This window comes from Staurois parvus, unplaced genomic scaffold, assembly GCF_062004578.1.
Source record: "Staurois parvus isolate SC_StPar_1 unplaced genomic scaffold, SC_StPar_1.0 ptg000096l, whole genome shotgun sequence".
Taxonomy (NCBI): Eukaryota; Metazoa; Chordata; class Amphibia; order Anura; family Ranidae; genus Staurois; species Staurois parvus.
The window spans coordinates 5,194,081-5,219,401 of record NW_028317892.1 but is presented as its reverse complement, the minus strand read 5'-3'; the positions used below and the strand labels follow the sequence as shown (position 1 = coordinate 5,219,401).

General features: G+C 41.8%; 1 protein-coding gene across 1 annotated transcript in view; it reads right to left on the bottom strand.

Moving 5' to 3' along the window:
- Positions 1-1,835: 1,835 nt before the first annotated feature.
- Positions 1,836-25,321, bottom strand: part of LOC149467965 (metalloprotease TIKI1-like) — a 185,344-nt gene continuing 161,858 nt past the window's right edge. Inside the window, exon 7 of the mRNA XM_089670859.1 lies at positions 1,836-5,759. Within this exon, the coding sequence (XP_089526985.1) occupies positions 5,576-5,759 (184 nt within the window). The 3' untranslated portion in view covers positions 1,836-5,575. The remainder of the gene's footprint in view (positions 5,760-25,321) is intronic.

Genomic DNA, 25,321 nt, shown 5'->3' with positions numbered 1-25,321 from the left:
CTATCCAGACAGAGGTCAGGGGTTTTGCATCCTCCTAGAGCAGAAATAAAACTCCTCCTGCAAGCTTTAACCAGTGCTCTTCTGAAGCCACAAGACTGCTCTAATTGCTGATGAGAAAAGGGATTTAGCAGTTTATATTTACTAAAATAATTGCACTTCCATGTTGTGTGTCCTGTGGGAGACCAGATATAGTGAATGCAGGGTCCTGCGTTTAGTAACACTTTAAAGTGTTACTAAACCCAGGACCCTGCATTCACTATATCTGGTCTCCCACAGTACACAGACCATGGAAATGCAATTATTTTAGTAAATATAAACTGCTAAATACCTTTTCTCATCAGCAGCTGTGTGACTGTATCACAGTCATGTGACTTCTATCAATGTCCAGCAAAGCACTGGTTAACCATTTGCCCTCAAGAGGATTTACCCCCCTTCTTGACCAGGTCATTTTTTTGCGATACGGCACTGCGTTACTTTAACTGACAATTGCACGGTCATGCAATGCTGCACCCAAATGAAATTTATGTCCTTTTTTTCCCCCCACAAATAGAGCTTTCTTTCGGTGGTATTTGATCACCTCTGCAGTTTTTATGTTTTGTGCTATAAACAAAAAAGACCGACATTTTTAAAAAAACAAAAAAAAAGACTTTTTGCTATAAAACATCCAGTAAAAAAAATGTAAAAAATCAAATTTCATAAATTTAGGCCAAAATGTATTCTGCTACGTGTTTGCTAACAAAAATCCCATTACGTGTAAATTAATTGGTTTACGTGAAAGTTATAGTGTTTACAAATGGTATATATATACTGGAATTTTTATTTATACTAATGGCAGAGATCGTCGACTTATTGTGGGACTGCGGTGGGCATTCTGACACTGGGGGGGGGGGATTACGTAACTGCCACTGACATCCCAATGACACTAATACCGTGATCAGTGCTAATAAAAATCACTGACACTGTACGCACTGGGCAGGAAGGTGTTATCTGGGGTGATCAAAGGGTTAACTGTGTGATGTGTGTGTTTTACTGTGTACACTGTGTTGTGTTTTACTACAGAGATGTGCTGCTTTGTATTTCTCTGCTGTGAAAAGAGAACAAAGCAGCATGTCCATGCTGACAGCAGAGAGACCAATGTTGTTTACACAGAGGTCTCTCCCCTGTCAGTTTTCCCCAATGATCGCTGAGTGCTGGCCAGGAATCGCCATCTGGGACCCGATGATTGACATCTCTAGCTGACAATAGCGGCACAGGTAGGGTGGCGTGAGCGCCCCCTACACGGAAATGCAGATTACATATATCTGTGATTTTGCGCAGCCCTGTTGCCCTGTAGCAGTACTTCTGCTATAGAGCAGAGGTTTGTAGGAGTTTCCATTCTGCCGATTGTCCTATGAGGCTGCATAACCTCTGACCCTCTGATTGGCCCTGTGTTGATCACATGCACTCTCCCAAGAAAAAAAAAACTTGCAATACACACCAAACTTAGTATGTGCAGCTTGCCCCCAAGGCTCTGTTCTATAAGCATATGGATTGGGGACAGTAGAAAAAGGGGAGGATCAGACCTTTTTACAGAACGCTCAGGATTAACCCCTTAGGTTACACAGTATAACAAGCATGCTTTACTGCATATGCAGACTGATTTTTACTGTAACACTTTAAATGGCACTTTCAAAGTGTCCAATTAACTTCTACAGCAGTTATTTTTATTCCATATATGATTCCAGAGTTGTATGGGTGCTCTTATGAAGGTAATTCATTTGGTGCCTCTCATCCTCAACAATGCTGTGTGCTGCATTGCAGCCATCCTGAAGTCAGGAACACTGTTAAAACCTACATTTCATTTGCTAGCAAAATAGAGTGATTTTATTTCAGATAGAACAGAAAGCTGTGATATAATACATTTTGTTCATTTAAAATAATTTACAAAACAATCATCAATCATATGTGCTAGATTTAGCAACTGCAGATCAGTAAATGAAGACCTAAGGCCCATGGAACACTTCTGATTGTGATGTTAGCAGCAACAGGAACACTCAACCAAAAGATGGTTATTGGGATCTTAAACAGTGCTGAAAACATCCTCTCAGAAAATACTCTCTCGGTATAATCCCCTAAAAACCACGCATATATAAACATAAAACCAAAAGCAGCTTGGCAACCCCCAACACCATCTCCCCCCCGACATGAATCATATAATATTGACTGTAATACAAAAGACTGTAATCAAGAAATAAGGGAGATTGTATCAATATCCCAATGCGTTTTGCAAATAGCTTCTTCAGGGGTTTAAGGAGTGCAATTGGCTGTAGCTGCCTGAAAGATAGAAAATATAATAATATACACATAATGCCAACAAAGAAAAAAACATGAATGGTACACAATATATAACTATATTTAGGAAGAAACACATAAAATTCATAACTTAGAAAGGTAACCCTGAAGGGGAATTTGACCTGAGCTGATGGATGACCCACAGTGCACGACTATTGAGGTCGGAGGTAAGAAAATGCAATATAGGAGATGGGCCCACAGCCCAGAAATTGGCTTGGTATATATTTAAAGTCCATTTGGAGGCTAGGAATACATGGTTACATATGGTTGTATTGTGTATGATCCTTAAATCAATTTATTTATCCATGTTATATTGACCAATTGTATACTGCTTTTGCAGTGTCTCTGCGTATACTACCTCCTTTTATAATTATGGGATATATTGCATCCCGCTGTTTGCCATAGGTGCTGGCGATTTGTTTATTCCTGGGCTGATATGGCGCTTGTCTCTCTATCATCACCGCGTGTGTTCACTGTGACATCCACCTGCATTGATGAGTCCTAACGTGTGGACGCCGGGGCATCTTTCTCTCCCTTATAAACCCTGCTGCAGTTCAGACAGGGTCATTATCCCCATGGCGGTGCTTGCAGAGGTTACTATTGCCACAATTGTGTTCAAAGGTATGTTTTTCTATATACTGATTTGTTGTTTTATGGTCTGGTTTTACTTTTGTGCAGATATCTGTCACCAGAGGATAAGCTATAGTGAACACTATTGGTCTTTCTACTACAGGCTTTGGATGTGGATAGCAAGATTGTGGCTATAGCAGAGCTCTTCTTATATCTTCTTGGACCTTTTTGGACAGCTCTACATCAAGGTAGTTTTTATGGATACATATATGTATACCTTTTATATCCCATACTTGCTTTGTGGCAATTCCTCTGTAGACCCCAATGTTGTGCTGCCTATAATTCGGTTTAATCTATTCAGCACTACTAAAGGGGACATTTGTGGATTGTATTGTGGTCTCTCCTCTCTATGCTTGGGCTGCTGGGGCTCCCAGATTGGATTTCTGGGCACAAGGCTGATCTCCTATATTCCATCTTCTTACCTCTTTCCTCAGTAGTTGTGCACTGTGGGGCGTCAGGTCAAATACCCCTTGAGGGTTACTTTCATAAGTTAGATATGAAAGGTACTCCTGCGCTATTAAATATAAGAGCTATGCAGCCAGCACTAAATGGGCACCAAACAATACAATATAAAATCTTACCGTAGTGCAGCGCTATATAGTAACATACCAAACATTCACTTAATATGACCGTAAAAACACAATGGACTCAAAACCCATATATTGGAACAAATCCTCACTTGAGGGATCAAATAAGTGCTGAACCTGTGCGTGTTTCCCTAAAGGTGGCAATAAATATCATGCAAATAACATAGAAGGTGAGTGCCCTAATAAAACGAGGAAAAAATCTCTTCATGCAGGTGCTCAAAACCATGTGACAATCCTCAGTGCCTGGGGTGCCCCCTCACCTTCCTGCCCAGGCCCCTCAGGACCAATGAGCCTTATGCTGTAGCTTAACGCTCCTCCACAAGGTGGGGTCCTCCTTAGCAGTAGTGTTGGGACTCTCTCCTCTGTAGAATAAGTAGCCAATGCTGCCTCCTGTTATCAAGACCAGTGCCACTCCATAGACGTCCCCAGTAAGGCAAGAAATCCAAATCTAGTGTAATACCGTTGGTTTATTAAGAACAAATCACATAAACCTACTCACGTATTAAAAGATGTATCCAGCGTTTCTCACCACACTATGGGTGTACTGCATGTGTGGGCTATTTCTGGGTGCACCAAGATGGCGTCCACACCGGATCTGACGTGACCGCGGCTGCTGCTCAGGCCCCTCCTACCGGCGTATCTACGCGTATCACGATTGAAGCACGTGACTTCCTCAGGATACCATTCATGTTTTTTTTGGCATTATGTGTATATTATTAGATTTTGTTCTTTTTCTCCAGCAGCTTCAGCTCTTGAATCCCTGAAGAAGCTATTTGCAAAACGTGTTCGGATGTCCTTTATACAATCCTCTCCTTGTTTCTTGATTACACTGTCTTTTGTATTACAATCAATATTACATGATTCATGCCGGGAGCTGGTGGGGTGTGAGAGATGTTGTTGGGGGTTGCTGAACTGCTTTTGGGTTTATTTTTATATAAGCACGGTTTTTAGGGGATTATACCCTGAGATATTTTAATGCATTTTGCACTAAAATTTTGTTTATGAAAAGGTCTTTATGAGTATTTTCTGAGGGGAGGTTTTCAGCACCGTTTAAAATCCCAATATTCTTCTTTTGGTTTATTCTTTACATGTTTTTGGGATTAGGAGCTGAGCTAGTCAACTGGACCTGTTATTTTCTTTTTGAGCAACAGGAACACTAAAAAAGTGCAGAGAAGATACTCACTCACCTGTTTCCACCTAGTAGCTCCCTTTTTGGGCCGATGAGCAAGGAGTAGACCTAGTGGAAGCAGGAGAGTATGTGTCTGCCCTGCAGAGGAATCCTGCCACCATTACAGCAGGATCGCAAGTGTGACGTGATCCTAAACCGAATGTGCCACTGTTTTGTTATAGTAACAGTGACAAGTGAAAATAGATTACATTGAAATTTAACAATTTCACTTTTTCCCCAAATTTTTTAAATATATTGATATCATTTTCTTTACACAAAACTATTGACAGATGCATTGACTTCCACTAAGGTAAGTTAGACGTTTTCTCAACCTGCAATATCACATCAGTACCACATGGTGGCAGAATTCTCACAGGGAACTACCTGGAAAAAATTACAAGTTCCCTTTATTTACAGTAAAAGTACCTTGGGGGTCTTTATGTTCTCTTTTTTTTTTTTTTTTCCCTGTATAATGAATTATAGCCATTAAGAAATAAAGTGATCTGTTCAAAAATACTTTTTTTTTCTTATTAGAAAACAAAATAATTTGAGTCACATGTTATAAATCTATATTAAATCTATCACAGAATTTTACATTTCCCAAGTGCATTATGGGATCGTTATGGAATCATTCTTCCTCAAAAGAAGAGAAAAATACACTTTTCAAATAAAAGGCAACATTTTCCAAGTAGGTCATTTTAAAGGTCCAGTAAAAGGTAAAGCTGTTAGGGGCAAGGACATCTGAGCATGCTACATGCATGCCATTAGACATCCTCTTGTGCTTGAAAACACGTAACTGTCCATTAACAAGCTTGCCCTTTCGTATCAGTATGTATATTGGCTGTCTTGTTTCCCATTCTCATCGCACTATTAAAAGTTGCTGTAAATGCCAAAGTAGAAACAACAGATGAGGTAGCAGTGGTGGAATGGCTGAACTGCTGCTTGCTGTGTGTTTAGAATGAACATTTCCAAGTCCTCTGGGTTGTGGCTCCACTGTACTGTATCCATTCATAATTTGGATTTGTGAAGGGGGATCTGTAACACTGAAAAATATAAATTCAATTTTTATGGTGGTGTGAGAATACATGTTGCCAACTAAACAAACAGGACATATAAAGGGAAACTATCATGGTTTGTGCATGTGTATATATACAGTATAAAAAAAATCTTCCTTTTCCAAAAACATTTAACTCCTTCTGAGCCTCCTGATACCATAGGAGTCACTGCTGTGATTATACATTGAGTTCTGTAAACATTGAACAGTTGAAAAAGAAAAGTAATGCTCCACCTGCTGGCTGGAAAGAAGACTGCATAACATTACAGCAGCACTCAACTGTGAGGGACAATTATTAGATATTGGCCCACTTCCCATCCAAAATTCCACAATTGACTTAAAGCCTAACTCCAGCTTTGCTGTCATTTTAAATAATTTGCCTGGCCCAAACCAACTATTTCCTTTACTAACTGCTGTGGCTTCTGCTAGTGTAGCATCAGCTACATACAGCACTGTGTTCAACCAGCAATATGGGGACTTCTCCTTTGCTGCTGGAACAAAATTGAGTGCTGCTCAGTCATTCATGGGAAGCCTTGTATTTTTATTAATGAATTTGAAGCTTCCGATGAAGGAGGTGGAGATCTTGATGTCATCTGCCAATACTACGTAAAGTTTATACAGCGCCAACAGCAGCCGCATCAATTAGTAAAGGATATTGACTGTCTTAGCCAAGTTGGCCCAAACAAACTGATTAAAGTAATAGCAAAGCTCGAAAAATATTTGGATTGTGGAATTTTGGCATGGGAGGGGGACCATGTTTTTATCTATCCTTGTCACATTTGAGAAATATTTCCCCTTAGCCCCATACCAATGTTTTTAGCAGAATAAGTTGGGGTTAGAACCTGTCAAGTATTACCATCTGTGTTCCTGTTGGGAGGGACAAGATGTGCAGCAAAATCTTCCCAGCAAGGACACAGCAATGAAAACCTGACAGAGGGTCCATTTCAAAGATTTGAAGAAAAGAGCAGCCACACACACCAGATGAAATTGCACGCTCCCATATTTATTGTAGCACATCAACAAAAGTAACAATGACAGTCCCATGGATGCCTCCATTTGCCAAGACCAGAGAGACTCTTAACTCCTGTGTCATTACAACATTACAAGGTTTATTTATATGTGGCTTGCCTACAACTCTACTAACTGTTGCAGAAAGTATCATGCACATGATGATTAAACATGAACTCTCAGTGTGTGTATATGTATGTGTGTATATGTGTATATATATATACAGTCATGGCCGAAATTGTTGGCACCCTTGATATTTCTCCAGGAAATCATGTATTTCTCACGAAACGTATTGCATTAACACATGTTTTGCTATACACATGTTTATTCCCTTTGTGTGTATTGGGACAAAACAAAAAAAGGGAGGAAAGAAAGCAAATTCGACATAATGTCACACAAACCTCCAAAAATGGGCTGGACAAAAGTATTGGCACCCTTTCACAACTGCGGATAAATAAGAATGTTACAAGCATGTGATGCTCCTGTAAACTCACCTGGGGCAAGTAACAGGTGTGGGCAATATAGAAATCACACCTGAAAGCAGATAAAAAGGAGAGACGTTCACTTAACCTTTGCATTGTGTGTCTGTCTGTGCCACACTAAGCATGGACAACAGAAAGAGGAGACGAGAACTGTCTGAGGACCTGAGAACCAAAATTGTGGCAAAATATCAACAATCTCAAGGTTACAAGTCCATCTCCAGAGAACTAGATTTGCCTTTGTCCACAGTGCGCAACATTATCAAGAAGTTTGCAACCCATGGCACTGTAGCTAATCTCCCTGGTCGTGGACGGATGAGGAAAATTGATGAAAGATTGCAACGCAGAATAGTCCGGATGGTGGATAAGCAGCCCCAAACATGTTCCAAAGACATTCAAGCTGTCCTGCAGGCTCAGGGAGCATCAGTGTCAGCGCGAACTATCCGTCGACATTTAAATGAAATGAAACGCTATGGCAGGAGACCCAGGAGGACCCCACTGCTGACACAGAGACATAAAAAAGCAAGACTACAGTTTGCCAAAATGTACTTGAGTAAGCCAAAAGCCTTCTGGGAAAACGTCTTGTGGACAGATGAGACCAAGATAGAGCTTTTCGGTAAAGCACATCATTCTACTGTTTACCGAAAACGGAATGAGGCCTACAAAGAACAAAACACAGTACCTACGGTAAAATATGGTGGAGGTTCAATGATGTTTTGGGGTTGTTTTGCTGCCTCTGGCACTGGGTGCCTTGACTGTGTGCAAGGCATCATGAAATCTGAGGATTACCAAAGGATTTTGGGTCGCACTGTAGGGCCCAGTGTCAGAAAGCTGGGTTTGCGTCCAAGATCCTGGGTCTTCCAGCAGGACAATGACCCCAAACATACGTCAAAAAGCACTCAGAAATGGATGGCAAAGAAGCGCTGGAGAGTTCTGAAGTGGCCAGCAATGAGCCCAGATCTAAATCCCATTGAACACCTGTGGAGAGATCTTAAAATTGCTGTTGGGAAAAGGTGTCCTTCCAATAAGAGAGACCTGGAGCTGTTTGCAAAGGAAGAGTGGGCCAAAATTCCGGGTGAGAGGTGTCAGAAGCTTATTGATGGTTATAGGAAGCGACTGATTTCAGTTATGTTTTCCAAAGGGTGTGCAACCAAATATTAAGTTAAGGGTGCCAATACTTTTGTCCAGCCCATTTTTGGGGTTTTGTGTGACATTATGTCATATTTGCTTTTCTGCCTCTGTTTTATATTTGTTCCAATACATACAAAGGGAATAAACATGTGTATAGCAAAACATGTGTTAATGCAATACCTTTTTTGTGTGAAATACTTGATTTTCAGGAAAAATATCAAGGGTGCCAACAATTTCGGCCATGACTGTATATATATATATATATAGTGGGGTTAGCTCAGGTGGGGGATCTCCTTCCCTGGGAAAAAGGTAGACCGCACAGCAGGCTTTCTTAAAATCTGACTGGTTGTCAGCTTTATTTACAGGTTTGCAAAAATGCCAAAACAAACAAAACAGTAAAATAAACCCTTGCCATCCAGGCACTAACTAAACAAGAAACTTTCCTCTCTCAGAGGTGAAGGGCTTCCCCCTGTCACCCAAAAACAAAACAAACGCAAACCTTTTCTTGTAGGTATAGTACACACACACAGCTCTCTCAGAATACCTCTCTGAGTCCCAGGCCACGAGCGACTCCTTGCTCCAGCCCTGCCCTTTTTGTATCACCTGTTGGTGGTCATCAGTGGAGCCCAAACTCTGGTCCGGAACCACCTCTGCCATTGTGGCCCCAAAAACCCGGAGTGGACTCCACCTTACACCTCACAGTATGATCTCATGCGAGGTGACACATATCGTCCATCCATCACTCTGCCGTTCATACTGTCACATATCCCCCCCCCTCTGCTCAAGCCCCTGCGGCTGAGCAACTGTTCCAACCAGGCAATGGACCTGGGAGAGGGCATCTACATTGCTTTGCAGTTTCCCTGCTCTGTGTTCCACCGTAAATCTGAACGCTTGTAGCGCAAGAAACCACCTTGTCACTCGGCTATTTTTCTCCTGGTTATCGCACATCCATTTGAGCGGGGCATGATCAGTAACCAACTTGAACTGTCTTCCTAACAGGTAATATTTCAGGGCCTCCAAGGCCCATTTGATGGCCAAACCTTCCTTCTCCACAATGGCATAGTTTCTCTCATGTTTATTGAGCTTTCTACTTAGGAAGACCACGGGGTGCTCCTCCCCATCTCTTATTTGGGACAGTACCGCACCTAGTCCCACGTCAGAGGCATCAGTCTGTACCACAAACTCTGTTGTGAAATCTGCAGTCACAAGCACAGGTTGGGCACAGAGAGCTTGTTTCAGCCTTTGAAATGCGGTCTCCGCCTCGGGATTCCACTTAATCATGACCGACCCCCTACCTTTTGTCAGATCTGTCAGTGGGGCTGCAATGGTGGCAAAATTGGGGATAAACCGCCTGTAGTATCCTGTGATCCCAAGAAATGCCCGGACTTGCTTTTTATTTACCGGTCGGGGCCACTTTTGAATTGCCTCGATTTTATTTATCTGAGGCCTAATGAGACCTCGACCAATGATGTAACCAAGATATTTGGCCTCTTCCAAGCCTATGGCACACTTTTTGGGGTTGGCGGTAAGACCTGCTTCCCTCAGCGAATCTACTACTGCTTGCAAGCGGGACAAATGAGACTCCCAGTCTGAACTGTGGATGACGACATCGTCCAAATAGGCAGCTGCATATTGGCGATGTGGTCTTAGCGTTTTGTCCATCATTCGTTGGAATGATGCCGGAGCACCATGTAAACCAAACTGCATCCGCTTATACTGAAAAGACCCCTCGGGGGTAGAGAATGCCGTCTTTTCTTTTGCAGCTTCCGTTAAAGGAATCTGCCAATAGCCTTTAGTTAAATCTAAGGTGGTTATGTACCGAGCCGTTCCCAACCTGTCAATGAGTTCATCCACCCGAGGCATCGGGTACGCATCAAACTTAGACACACTGTTCAGTTTCCTGAAATCATTACAGAAACAAATTGTTCCATCTGGTTTTGGGACCAACACTATGGGACTCGACCACTCACTGTGAGTTTCCTCAATCACTCCCAACTCTAACATGTCCTTTATTTCCTTTGCCACCGCCTCCCGCCTGGCCTCGGGTATTCTATAGGGCTTGACATTTACACGGACCCCGGGCTGGGTAACTATGTCATGCTGTATGACCATCGTCAGTCCAGGTAGGTGGGAGAAGAAATCTCCATTTTTCCTCACAAACTCCTTAACATCATTTTGTTGGGCTACTGACAAGGTTTCCGTTATAGGTACCTGAGGGGCCACGGGAACCACGTCCTTTTGGGGGCTTGGTACTGCCAACAAACTTTCCCTGTCTTTCCAAGGTTTTAAGAGATTAACATGATAGATTTGTTCAGGTTTCCTTTTCCCTGGCTGGTAAACTTTATAATTTACTTCCCCCACTTTCTCCCTAATTTCAAAGGGACCTTGCCACTTTGCGAGGAATTTGCTTTCCACGGTGGGGACTAGCACCAGCACTCTATCCCCAGGGTTGAAGGTACGGATCCTGGCACCCCGGTTATAAACCCTTCTCTGGACCTCCTGGGCTTGCTCCATGTGTTCCCGAACAAGTGGCATGACAGCTGCAATTCTATCCTGCATCTGTGAGATATGCTCGATGGTACTTCTATAGGGCGTGGACTCTGTCTCCCAGGTTTCTTTTGCAACATCTAGCAATCCCCTGGGATGTCTACCATACAGTAATTCAAAAGGTGAATATCCTGTAGATGCCTGAGGTACTTCTCGTATAGCAAACATGAGATATGGTAGCAAAAAATCCCAATTTCTCCCATCTTTGTCCACCACCTTTTTTAACATATTCTTAAGGGTCTTGTTAAACCTTTCCACAAGCCCATCGGTTTGGGGGTGGTAGACAGAGGTACGGAGATGGGAGATTTTTAACAATTTGCATAACTCTTTCATAACTCTAGACATAAATGGCGTGCCCTGATCCGTTAATATCTCTTTTGGAATACCTACACGACTAAACACCCGGACAAGCTCTTTGGCGATATTTTTAGCTGAGGTATTACGCAAGGGGATGGCTTCAGGATACCGGGTGGCATAGTCAAGTATAACCAGTATGTGCTGATGGCCCCGGGCAGACTTTACTACTGGACCCACTAGGTCCATGCCCACTCTTTCAAACGGTACTTCAATTATGGGTAGAGCTACTAGCGGACTGTGAAAATGGGGTGAGGGCGCAGAATATTGACATTCCGGGCATGACTCACAATGTGCTTTGACATCTCCATGTAAGCCTGGCCAAAAGAATCTCTGGGTTATTCTCTCCTTTGTTTTCTCTACACCCAGGTGTCCACCCATTATATGCCCATGGGCTAAATCTAGTACCATCCGGCGAAAGGGTTTGGGGACCACTAACTGTTCTACCACCTCCTCCCCTTGCTTTACCACTTGATACAGCAAGTTATTGTTAAGAGCCATGTAGGGGAAAGACACCGCTACATCATTTTCAACTGGTTCCCCATCAATTATTTTAATGTTTTCACGGGCTCTATTAAGTGTGGAATCTTTCAGTTGTTCCGTACAAAAATCCTCTTTTCTGACCTCTAGGTCAGGCACCACATTCTGTCCACTCTCACTAGAGCCAGCGATCATCTCTGGTTCCATATCCTCAGTGTCTGGGGTTGGATCCAACTCCTCCTGCTCCCCCGCCATTACAGAGAAAGGGAAAAGGTCTACGCCTTCCTTGGACACACCAACAGTTTCCCCTTCCACCTTGCCGTCAAAGGGGTCAGGAGTGAGTTCAGGAGTTTTCAGCGTTTCCCCAGCAGGGGGAGCTCGGTCCTCCTGACTCCCCTCCTTATCCCATAACTTCCAGAAATGGGGAAAATCTCTCCCCGATATGGCTTCATGAAGCAGAGAGGGCACCACCCCCACAGAATGGGTCACAGGGCCCCAGGGGGTATCAATCTCCACCATAGCAGTCTGGTAATTACGTGTATCACCATGAATACAAATAACCCCAATCATGCTAGGGTGTAGGCTGGCAGGGTTTACCAAATCACTCTTAACTAAGGTCACAACACTACCCGAGTCTAGCAGAGCAGTTACTGGCTTTTCATCAATGGCAATCACACACATTTGCTTTTCCATGCATTTCTGACATGCTGCAGTACATACCACCTGTGCAAAAAGAGACATGCGTTTTCCTAAATAAGCATTTTCACATTGCATAGGTTCATCATTTAAAGGACAGTTTGCAGCAATATGACCTAACGCATGACAACGATAACATATTATATGTTCAGTGCTTAGACCTCTAAATGGCTTTGGGGACCTTCCTGACCTATTGGGCCAGTCTCTAGGTCCTAAGCGTACAGTCTCATTATCTGACACCATAGTCTTATCATTTTTTCCTGAGCCTTTGGCCCATGGAACAGTCTTACCGGATCCTCCGGATAGTTTTCCACCCCTAGTGACCTTGGGGTACGGCCCAGGTGAATGAAAAAAGTCCTCAGCGGCTGCATATCTCTCCACCAGGTCCACCAGCTCGTTTGCAGATTTAGGGTCTCCACGGCCGACCCACTTCCTCAAAGGGGCAGGGAGTGCACGCAAATATTGGTCCATGACCACACGCTCCACAATCTGAGGGCCTGACAATACCTCAGGCTGGAGCCATTTTTTGGAGAGATGTATCAAATCGAACATCTGAGATCTGGGTGGTTTGTCAGCCCTGTAATAGCAGTCAGACATCACTAACCTGATCAATCACTGTTTTTGGTAGAAATGATATTTCTACATGGCAAATAATTTACTAGCAGGTGTAGTAGAGTAATAGAAATCCAACAGACCCAACAGTCATGACATGCATGCTGCTGATTCTGTGTAATTGAATCACTAATTGAAAAGGGCATGTTCAAAATAATAGCAGTGTGGAGTTCTATTAGTGAGGTCATTCATTCTTTGAAAAACAGGTGGCAATTATTGCCCTTATTTAAGGAAGGAAGGCAGCAAATGTTGTACATGCTGGTTACAGTGCATTTCTCTCTGAAATTCTGAGGAAAATGGGTCGTTCCAGACATTGTTCAGAAGAACAGCGTACCTTGATTAAAAAGTTGATTGGAGAGGGGAAAACATATAAAGAAGTGCAGAAAATGATAGGCTGCTCAGCTAAAATGATTGCAAATGCTTTAAAATGGAAACCAAAACCTGAAAGACGTGGAAGAAAGCGAAAAACTACCATTCAAATGGATAGAAGAATAGCCAAAATGGCAAGGACTCAGCCAACAATCAGCTCCAGGAAGATCAAAGAAGGTGTAAAGTTACCTGTGAGGACTGTTACAATTAGAAGACGCCTATGTGAAGCCAAGCTATCTGCAAGAAGCCCCCGCAAAGTCCCACTGTTGACAAAAAGACGTGCTGAAGAGGTTACAATTTGCCAAAGAGCACATTGACTGGCCTAAAGAGAAATGGCGCAACATTTTGTGGACTGATGAAAGTAAGATTATTCTTTTTGGGTCTAGTGGCCGGAGACAGTTTGTCAGACGACCCCCAAACACTGAATTCAAGCCACAGTACACTGTGAAGCATGATTGTGCAAGCATCATGATATGGGGATGTTTCTCATACTACGGTGTTGGGCCTATTTATCGCATACCAGGGATCATGGATCAGTTTGAATACATCAGAATACTTGAAGAGGTCATGCTGCCTTATGCTGAAGAGGAAATGCCCTTGAAATGGGTGTTCCAACAAGACAACGACCCCAAACACACCAGTAAATGTGCAACATCTTGGTTCCAGACCAACAAGATTGACGTTATGGAGTGGCCAGCCCAATCCCCGGATCTTAATCCAATAGAAAACTTGTGGGGTGACATCAAAAATGCAGTTTCTGAGGCAAAACCAAGAAATAGAGAAGAACTGTGGAATGTAGTCCAATCATCCTGGGCTGGAATACCTGTTCACAGGTGCCAGAAGTTGGTTGACTCCATGCAACACAGATGTACAGCAGTTCTCAGAAACAGTGCTTATACAACTAAATATTAATTAAGTGATTCAAAGGAAAAAACAAAATCTTCAAACATTTTTCAGTTTATATAATGAATGTTTGAGTTTGTAAAGAAGAATACAAACACTGCTATTTTTTTGAACAGTCTAATATTCACTTTTCTTCAGTTTTTTTAGAGGAACAACACAAATTTGATCTATTTTTCTTCATGTTTTGATGTGGAATAGAATGTGTAGTGTTCCCAACGCATTTATGTGTATGGAAATAAAAGCTATTAGAAGGATTTTGAGCTTTATTCACTTTTTTCAACACACTGCTATTATTTTGAAAAGTTATAGCATTTACAAACAATGGTATATATACTGAAATTTATGCAGCTTTTACTTTGACTGCCGATCTTGAGGTGCTAAAATGCCAGGGCAGTACAAAAACCCCTCAAATTACCCCTTCTTGGAAAACAGGAATTTGCTGAGAGGCATGTTGAGTGAAAATGAAACATTTTATTTTTGTCACAAATTTTTGGAAAATGACACAATTTATTATTTTTTTTTACACAAAGTTATCACTTAAATGATATATTGCTCATGCATGCTGTGGGTATACGTGGAATAATACCCCAAAATATATTCTGCTACGTCTATGGGGATACCACATGTGAGAGACTTTTTGGTGACCTAGCCACATACACACCCCCAAAATCCAATGACCACCTCCAGGCTTTCAAAGGGCATATTTCCTCAAATCACTCCCTATCGCAGTTTCGGAAGCCCTAAAATGCCAGGATAATACAAATACCAAATACCCCCCCCCCCCCCCATCCTCCAATTACCCCTTTTTGGAAAGTAGACACCCCAAGGAATTTGATAAGAGGCACGGTGAGTGATTTACATATATCATTTTTGTCACAGGGTTTTGAAAGGAATAAAAGTGTTTTCCAAATACTTGTGGCAGCAAATGAGATCTGCAAAATACTCACCATGCCTCTTAGCAAATACCTTAGAGCAGTGATGGCGAACACGTGGCACGCGTGCCACAGCCGGCACGCCGAGCCTTATCTGTGGGCACGCCAGGAGAATACTGTATTTTTCGCTCCATAAGACGCACTTTTTTTCCCCCAAAAAAGGGGGGAAAATGTCAGTGCGTCTTATGGAGCGAATATAGAGCCGGTCCGGTATTTCCACCGCCGCCGTGTCAGAATACCGGGCCAGCCGCTCAGCTCTGCAGTGGGACCGTACCTGTCCCTCTATCCAGCGGCGCGCTGTCTTCCCGGCTTCTGTAGTGTGCGTGACAGCCGGGTCCCAAGTGCGCATGCGCAAGAAGCAGTGCTCTTTGTGAATGGTAAGGCGGTACCTGGGACACATGACAGATCCCAGAAGCCGCCGGACCAATCACAAAGCGCAGCGCTTCTCGTGCATGCGCACTGGGCATCCGGCTGTCCGACGAGCGCCCACACTACAGAAGCCGGGAAGACAGCGCGCGGCTGGATAAAGGAACAGGTAAGATAAAAAAAAAACTCTGCGGAAGTAAGAGCGGGTACCTGTCAAATTCAGGTACCCGCTCCCCCTCCCTCCCCAAAGGTCAGCAGTCATCTGTACTGTCCGCAGTCTCTGGTCATCCCTGTGCTTTCCGCAGTCTCTGGTCATCTCCTGTACTGTCCGCAGTCTCTGGTCATCCCTGTACTGTCCGCAGTCTCTGGTCATCCCTGTACTGTCCGCAGTCTCTGGTCATCCCTGTGCTGTCCGCAGTCTCTGGTCATCCCCTGTACTGTCCGCAGTCTCTGGTCATCTCCTGTACTGTGTATGCAGTCTCTGGTCATCTCCTGTACTGTGTCCGCAGTCTCTGGTCATCTGTACTGTGTCCGCAGTCTCTGGTCATCTCCTGTACTGTGTCTGCAGTCTCTGGTCATCCCTGTACTGTGTCCGCAGTCTCTGGTCATCCCTGTACTGTGTCTGCAGTCTCTGGTCATCCCTGTACTGTGTCTGCAGTCTCTGGTCATCCCTGTACTGTGTCTGCAGTCTCTGGTCATCCCCTGTACTATGTCTGCAGTCTCTGGTCATCCCTGTACTGTGTCTGCAGTCTCTGGTCATCCCTGTACTGTCCGCAGTCTCTGGTCATCCCTGTACTGTTAATTAGTTTGCACTACTGTACGAGTTGTTTTTTCTAAACCAAAAGCTCGATATTCAGGTTTCATTGCAGTGTTGGCACTTTGAAAGAAATAAGTTGGTTTTGGGTTGCAGTTTGGGCACTCGGGCTCAAAAAGGTTCGCCATCACTGCCTTAGAGTGTCTACTTTCCCAAAAGGGGTCATTAGGGAGGGTTGGGGGTGCTTCTACTATCCTGGCATTTCAGGGCCAACATTAGAAGCTTTTGCCAGATATCACCCACTTTTCTAACCACTTGAAGACCAAGCCTTTTCTTACACTTTTTTTGATTACTTGAAAAAACTGGGTTTTTTTTCTAGATCAGGGTTTCTCAACCAGGGTTCCGTGAGTGTTCCTCCAGAGGTTGTCAGGGGTTCCTTGAGCAATGAGCAATTTTTGACTCTCAGGTAAGTTCCCACTGACACCACTGATCTTTTTAGACAATCTGTAAGGGGGTAATTCTTCCCAATGACCACAAGTTCCCACTGACCATCACACTAATGTATCATGAGTTTTAGATAAAGCCATTTTTAGCAGGGGTTCCCTGAGACCGGAAAGTCAAGGATTGAAAAGGTTGAGAAAGGCTGTACTAGATGATTACTTTTGAAACCCCAAACATTATATTTGTTTTTTTTAAAGCAGAGGCCCTAGAGAATAAAACGGTGGGTGGACTCTATTTACTAATTAGGTGACTTCTGAAGGCAATTGGTTCCACAAAATTTTAGTTAGGGGTATACGAGTTAACAGGGCTGAATACAAATGCATGCCACACTTTTCAGATATTTATTTGTAAATAATTTTAAAAAACATTTATAATTTTCCTTACACTTCACAGTTATGTGCCACTTTCTACTGGTCTATCCCATTAAAAGACATTTATGTTTTTGGTTGTAACATGACAAAATGTGGAAAACTTCAAGTAGTATGAATACTTTTTCAAGGCACTGTAGCAATAGGCAGCAACAGGTACTCTTTTCTGAGAAATCTGGGGTCTATTCGACTCTAGATCTCTCCTCTGCCCATAAAGCATCTGATCACACCAAGATCGGTGTGATCAGATGCTTTCCCAAATTTAAAATGGCGCTGTTTATATCTAGCGAAATGGAAATGATGAAATGCTAGTAACTTCTGGTCTCTTAGACCATAGAGATGGTCCATTAGGCGACACTGTAAAAGTTTGTACAGGCCATCAAATTAAAGCTAACTGTGAATAATGGCCCTGGAATTATTCATCTCTTCCAGTTTCACAGAGATGATCAGTGAAAAGATAGTCACTGACTGTCCACTGTTTATCCCCATTGCAAGTCCCTGGCATCCAGAAGGGGCAGCAGAGCCCAGGATGCATAGTGGGAAGGCGACACCTACTGGAGCCTATGAGAATGATCAGTCAGCTTTATAGTTGCCCAAATAATTTCTACAAGAAAGCCAGCTAAAGAAATGTAAACAAGCTTGCAGTGGCTAAAAGTATAAATAAACATAGGAATGCGCTTAAATTATATCAAATTATCAAACTGTGCAATAATTAAAAAATGAAAAAATATATCACATCATAAAAAATTATATAAAGCAAAGTAGTGTCCAAATTATTTGTGTATATAAAGTCCCAAAAAATCAGTGAGGGACTTTGAGTGACAATTGCGCGCTCATGCAACACTGTACCCATATGACATTTTTATAATTTTTTTTCCACACGAATAGAGCTTTCTTTTGGTGGTATGTACTCGCCGCTGGGTGTTTTATTTTTTGCGCTATAAAAAAAAAGAGCAAAAATTTTGAAAAAAAAAACTTTTTTTTTCTTTGTTTCTATTATAAAATTTTGCAAATAGGTAATTTTTCTCCTTCACTGATGTGCGTTGATGAAGCTGCACTGATAAGCAGCACTGACGGGCACTGATAGGCAGCACTAATGAGGTGGCACTGATAGGCGGCACTGATATTCAACAATGATGGGCACTGATAGGCAGCACTGATGAGCTGGCACTAATATGCAACAATGATGGGCATTGATAGGTGGCACTGACTGACAGCACTGCTGGGCACTGACTGGCATCACTGCTGGGCACTGCTGAGTGGCACTGCTGGGCAGTACTGATGGGCACTGATGGGTGGCACTGATGGGCACAGGTGGGTGGCAATGACTGATGGCACTGACTGGCGGCACTGCTAGGCACTTACTGGCAGCACTGATGGGTGGCACTGCTGGGCTGTACTGATGGGTGGCACTGTTGGGCACAGGTGGGTGGCACTGCTGGGCACTTGTGGGTGGCACTGCTGGGCACTGATCATCAGGGCACCGATACCTCCTCTGACAATTGCTGGTTATCGGCAGTACTTTCCTCATGCTGTGACAGCGTGAGGAAAGTGCAGCCGATAACCGGCAACTGTATTTACTGGTGATCTGCTGTGTCAATGGACACGGCTGATCACATGGTAAAAGGCCGCTGTGATTGGTCTTTTGCTACCTCACCATAGGACACAGCAATCACGAAGTTTGCCGGGGGCACGCTGGAGGCCGCATTCTGGGAGGACATCAGAACTGGCCGGCCGCAGTGAAGCCGCCATTCGGCTATCTGCGGTCAGCAAATGGTTAAACTGTGTAGGGGTTTTTCAGTGTCAGGGCAGTAAGCATGTGGGACTCACTTCCACAATTGGTGGTGTCAGCAGGAATCATCAATAGTTTTAAAAAACTCCTGGACAGGTATCTTGAAGAACACAGTACACAGGACATGAACACATACACACGGGTTGAAATGGATGGAATGGAGTCTTTACCAACTATAGAACTATGTAACAATATTCTTATTCTGCAAAAAAAAATCCATACACACAATGATCTATACACACAATAATCTGTACACATAATAATCCATAAACACGAAAATCCATACACACGATAATCCATACACACAATAGTCCATACACACAATAGTCCATACTCATGATAATCCATACACACGATAATCCATACACACGATAATCCATACACATGATTATTATTATACAGTATGATAATCCATACACACGATAATCCATACACATGATAATCCATACACACGATAATCCATACACACGATAATCCATACACATGATTATTATTATACAGTATGATAATCCATACACACGATAATCCATACACATGATAATCCATACACATAATAATCCATACACACGATAATCCATACACATGATAATCCATACACATGATTATTATTATACAGTATGATAATCCATACACACGATAATCCATACACATGATAATCCATACACACGATAATCCATACACACGATAATCCATACACATGATTATTATTATACAGTATGATAATCCATACACACGATAATCCATACACATGATAATCCATACACATAATAATCCATACACACGATAATCCATACACATGATAATCCATACACATAATAATCCATACACACGATAATCCATACACATGATTATTATTATACAGTATTTATGATAATCCATACACATAATAATCCATACACACGATAATCCATACACATTATTATTATACAGTATTTATGATAATCCATACACATAATCCATACACACGATAATCCATACACATGATTATTATTATACAGTATTTATGATAATCCATACACATAATAATCCATACACACGATAATCCATACACATGATTATTATTATACAGTATTTATGATAATCCATACACATAATAATCCATACACATGATAATCCATACACATAATAATCCACTGGTTAATGTAATCTATTTTTCATAAAATAGTTTTTTACTGTGTTTTTCTGCCTCCTTAAAAGTGAGCTTCCAAACCTCTCCTTTTCTCCCTCACTTCCATTTGTAGGAACAAGCAGTGCATGTTAGTTGTGGCCATGTGCACTGCTCTATGCATACTACACATCCCATAATTCTTAGTCCTTAGTCCATTTTGGGATTGAGCAAGAAAGGGTTGCTACATTCCTACATACAGTGGGATCATAAAGAACGAGCATAGGCACTATCTAACCCGGAGTCAGATCATAGCAGCAAAAAAGCGGATTTGGAGAAGGCTGAGAGCTATAGAAGGTCCTTTCAGAGTTATACTTGAATTGAATTTTTCTTTAAACCAAAATTTAGTGTCACTTTACATCACTGGCAGCAAAAGGGTTAAAATAAGGAGAAATTTGCTTGTATTGCAAAGATGTACTACATATGTTTTTTTTTTTAAACTATACTCTGACCTTTGCTTTATGTCATTAGCGCAAGTTATCATATATGTAGTTTAATGGTTGTTCAAATTCTAATGTGGGACTCTCTTTGTGATGAAATCAGTAGACTTTATGTGAAAGGGGGATGTTTCATAAAGGGCTTTTTTTAGTTCTAGCTGCAGTGTTTTGAAAGGCTGCAGATACGTTTTTTTTGTTCAATGGATGGACAACTGCAATTAACACCAAGGTATTATGTCACAAAACACACACATAGCTATACATGCAGCCACTAATAGATTGAGCTGTATTTCTGTTGGGGCATTTCACACCTTAGTGCTGATGATTTTCTGTTTGCTTTCCCTGTTTATCCTCTTTAGACTTTACTAATGTGTAGCCATGACACCAACAGTCTGGTTGCAGGGTCAGTAGTAAAGGAAGGAGTGCTATATATTTTTTAATGTATGTTTGTGTCACAGAGGACTGTGAATGAGTGATGTAGCCGGGCAGGCGGAACCCCGCAAGGCAATTTTCTAAAAAAAAAATTATCAGCTAGCGGGGAGGTGATCTCCCACTAGTTGTTAAAGCAGGGCAGCACAGTGGCTAAGTGGTTAGAACTTCCGCCTGGCAGTACTAGGGTTGTTGGTTCAAATCCCAACCAGAACACCACCTGCCTGAAGTTTGCATGTTCTCCCTGTGCCTTCTTTATTTGAGGTTGTTGTATATACCAACATATTATAGTTTAATCTTTATTGGTTGAACTATATAGATCGGTTATTTTGTTTATATTTATATTATTTGGATCGGGACCCGTTGTTAAATTACTTATACTGGAGGGTTGCTTCCTATTATGGGAGTGCGATTCCTCTTGGTTTAGTGACATTCTGATTGATATCTGCTTCCTGTCCTTGAAGTGCATTCCAAGGTGTGGGAGGGTCCCTTTGAGGTCCGTTTGCCCTTCATTTCCTGTTTCAAGTATGTCTTCCGTTTCCTGAAAGGCATCTCGGTTAGGGGTAGTGTCCCTCCAAGCTCTATTCATTGGTAGTGATGCGTCGCGCTGGCCATGCCCCTGACAATATCTTTCTGATGACGAAACGCATAGGGTGGAGCCTCGCCGTGTGACGTTATCACGCTCTGGAGGAATGGCGGTCATCTTGTCGGTTAGAAACATCCTGTTTTTACCATGCTGGTGTTTTATTCACTCATGTACGTGGAACTTAAATAAATGTACTGAATTTTACAAGTTGCCTTTCTTCTCCCTTACCCTCATTCCCTTACCATCTGATGGGAGTTTCTGCCATTTGGAGGTTTATTGAAGTTGGAGAAGTTACTTATTATTCTGGAGGGGATTTCTATTGACAGTCGATTGCTACATTTGATGTTATATCACACTGCTCATGTTGACCGACCTTTGTACAGTCAAACTGTCTGGTAAGAGACCAATCTGTTTGGGTGTATGGTGATGGCTTTTGGATCAAACTTTTCCTCTTATGCACCTATTTCCATTCATTTGGGAATTTATATGGACTTTATTACATTTAAAGTGCTATAAGATTATTATATAATTAGCGCTGCATTTATCCATTTATATTACATTACTGCCTTCATATGTGCAAGCTGCTTTTATTTATTTTTGTTGTTTAACCTGTTGCTGCCTGGCCTATAGCCAGATGGCCATATAGCCATATGGCGTCCTTTCCGGAGCGCAAATTGCACATGCCCGCAGGGCCGCGCTGCGGCGTGATCTGTCACCGGCCATGTACCTCGGACACGTCCGATGACAGATCTGTGTACTGGACCCGTTGCCAGTACCATGTGACCTGCTGTGACCAATCACAGCAGGTCAAATGACAGTTGTATACAATGGATGGCCTCCTTTCCATCCATTGTATATAAGTGTGTCTAGCTGTGAATGATCACAGCAATCACATGCACAAGCTGGGCCAATCAAAGCCCAGCTGTGTCATGTGATTAGCCGTGGCCAAATCACAGTTAATCACAAAAAAAAACCCTGAATGAATTGATTTCATTCAGGTAAATGCTTGCTTATAGCAAAGTAATAATTTGCTTATAACAAATAAAAAAAATACTGATCACTGCCCCAAAGTAGTACAATGTTACTATGGTAACATCATACTACTTTGGTCATAGTGAAATATGAAAGAAAAATCCTAAAAAAAGAGAAAAAAATTTAATACAAAATTAAAAATAATAAAAAGATGTTTTAAAACATTTTTAAAAAATTATCAATTTTTATTTTGGTACTGTCGCCAGTCAGTGTCCCTGATCACCACCATGCCAATTATATGATGATGCTGTACTGCACTGGTGACAGTATGTAAAAAAAAAAAAATTGTGAAAATCATTTTTTTAATTTCTTCATTTTCCAAAAAATTATGACAAAACAATTACAACTTCAAAAAACTCGCCATGCCTCTTATGAAGTATGTCGGACTGTCTCCTTTGCAAAAAGGAATCATTTGGGGGTATCTGTACTGTTCTGACATTCTTGGACCTCAAGAAATGAGATTGGCTGTCAGCACTTCAGGATTGATCAATTTTCAGATATATCCCATAGTTTGTGAACTCTATAACTTTCCTACAGACTAAATAATATATACTAATTTGGTTTATTTTCACCAAAGAAATGTAGCAGAATACATCTTGGCCTAAATTTATGAAGAACAATTATTTATTTGCAAACTTTTATAACAGAAACAAAAAAAAAGGTGTGTTTTTTTTTTAATTTTTGGTCTTTTTTTGTTAATTTAGCAAAAATAAAAAACCCCAGTGGTGATTAAATACCACCAAAAGAAAGCTCTAGTTGTGTGAAGAAAATGATAAAATTTTAGTTTGGGTACAGTGTTGTATGATCGCGCAATTGTCATTTAAAATATGAGAGCGCTGAAACCTGAAAATTGACCTGGGCAGGAAGGGGGTAAAAGTGCCCGGTATAGAAGCGGTTAAATTCTGAGCACAAGTGTTTGTTTATATCTAAATATACATGTAAAGCACTGCTTAAATTGATGGTGCTATATAATTACCTGTAATAAAGTGGGGGGAGCAGGGGCCGATGTATTCATAACATATTACACCCTGAATATGGATGTAACATATGAAAGGTGAACTTATCCGTTAATGTGAGATCAATGATAAATAATTATATACTACAAGTGATTACTGCAGTTTGCATTCTGCCCTTTGCCCCAGGTCTTTCTCTCCCTTAATCTCCTTGAGTCCCAGAGTGTTTATTCAGTTTTGAAGAGGTCTTGGTTCTAAACAGTATGCCTCTTAGGTTTTTAGCCTATGCAAATTTTTCACGCATTGTTTTATTTTAGATATAGATAGGGCTTTAGTTTGGAAGCAGATTTTCCTGAAAACATTTTTGTTAGGGTTTTTTTTAAAGAAATTGTGACAAATAAGATAAAAAAATATATTTTCCTGTAATTTTTCCTAATGCAAGATTTACATAATTTATGCACTCCAGTAAATGACCTCCTCCAAAATACCCACTAGAGTGTACTAATTAAAATTGGTGTAATTTCTATATAATATAGAATGGTAACGCCATACGTAAACATTTGCATTTTACTTTACCAGAGATTTATTATTTATTTTCCATGCTACACTGTGATGTATGCAGGGTGAAAAAAAGTGTTCACTTAAAATTAGGAATGCACCAATACCTTTTTATTATCGGCGAGTATAAGTACCAAAATCCCCACTGCTTTCTCTGCTCTCCTTGCAGGGATGCCAGTTTGGGCTAGAGAGCTTTTGATTGGTCAGCACTGTCACATGGATGATGCTGACCAATCAGGTGCCACCTAGCCCGTACTGTCATCGCTGCAAGGAGAGGAGAGAAAGCCGCTTCACAGGTCTGGGGATTTGAAATCCCTGCGGTTTTCTCTCCTCTCCTTGCAGCGATGACAGTACGGGCTAGGTGGCATCTGATTGGTCAGCACCATCCATGTGACACTGCTGACCAGTCAAAAGCCCTGTAGGCCAAACTGGCATCCCTGCAAGGAGAGCAGAGAAAGCAAGGGCTCTGATTGGTCAGCACTGTCCATGTGATGTGGATTTGAAATCTTTGCCACTTTTTCACCTCTCCTACCACTGAGAATATGGAGCATCTGCTTCCATAATATAGATGTCCACTCTCCACCCAGCATGGGATGCCTGCAGGGAGGTTTCCTGTTCCACTCCTGTGTAAACTCAGGTTATGACAAGCCTGGGTTCACACAGCAGAAATGGGGAAACCACATGCAATTTGGACAGGAATCGCATGCTAATCTTTGCGTTGCAATCTGTTTTGACACAAATTGCACCGTAAAGTATCGGTTTCAGGTATCGGGAGTATTTTCATGAGTACGAATATTCATGAAAATACTCAGTGTTGGCACCTGTAGTGGTGCATCCCTACTTAAAATTCAAATGACATTGTGCTCATTTATGTAAACATTTGATGCAGTGAATACAAATGTCCAGAATACAGATCATTCAACTTCATTGTTGGGACATGGAGATTAATTAAAAATAAAATAAATATATATAGTGTGTGTATATATGTGTATATATACATACCCACACACACATATACAGTCATGGCCGAAATTGTTGGCACCCTTGATATTTCTCCAGGAAATCATGTATTTCTCACGAAACGTATTGCATTAACACA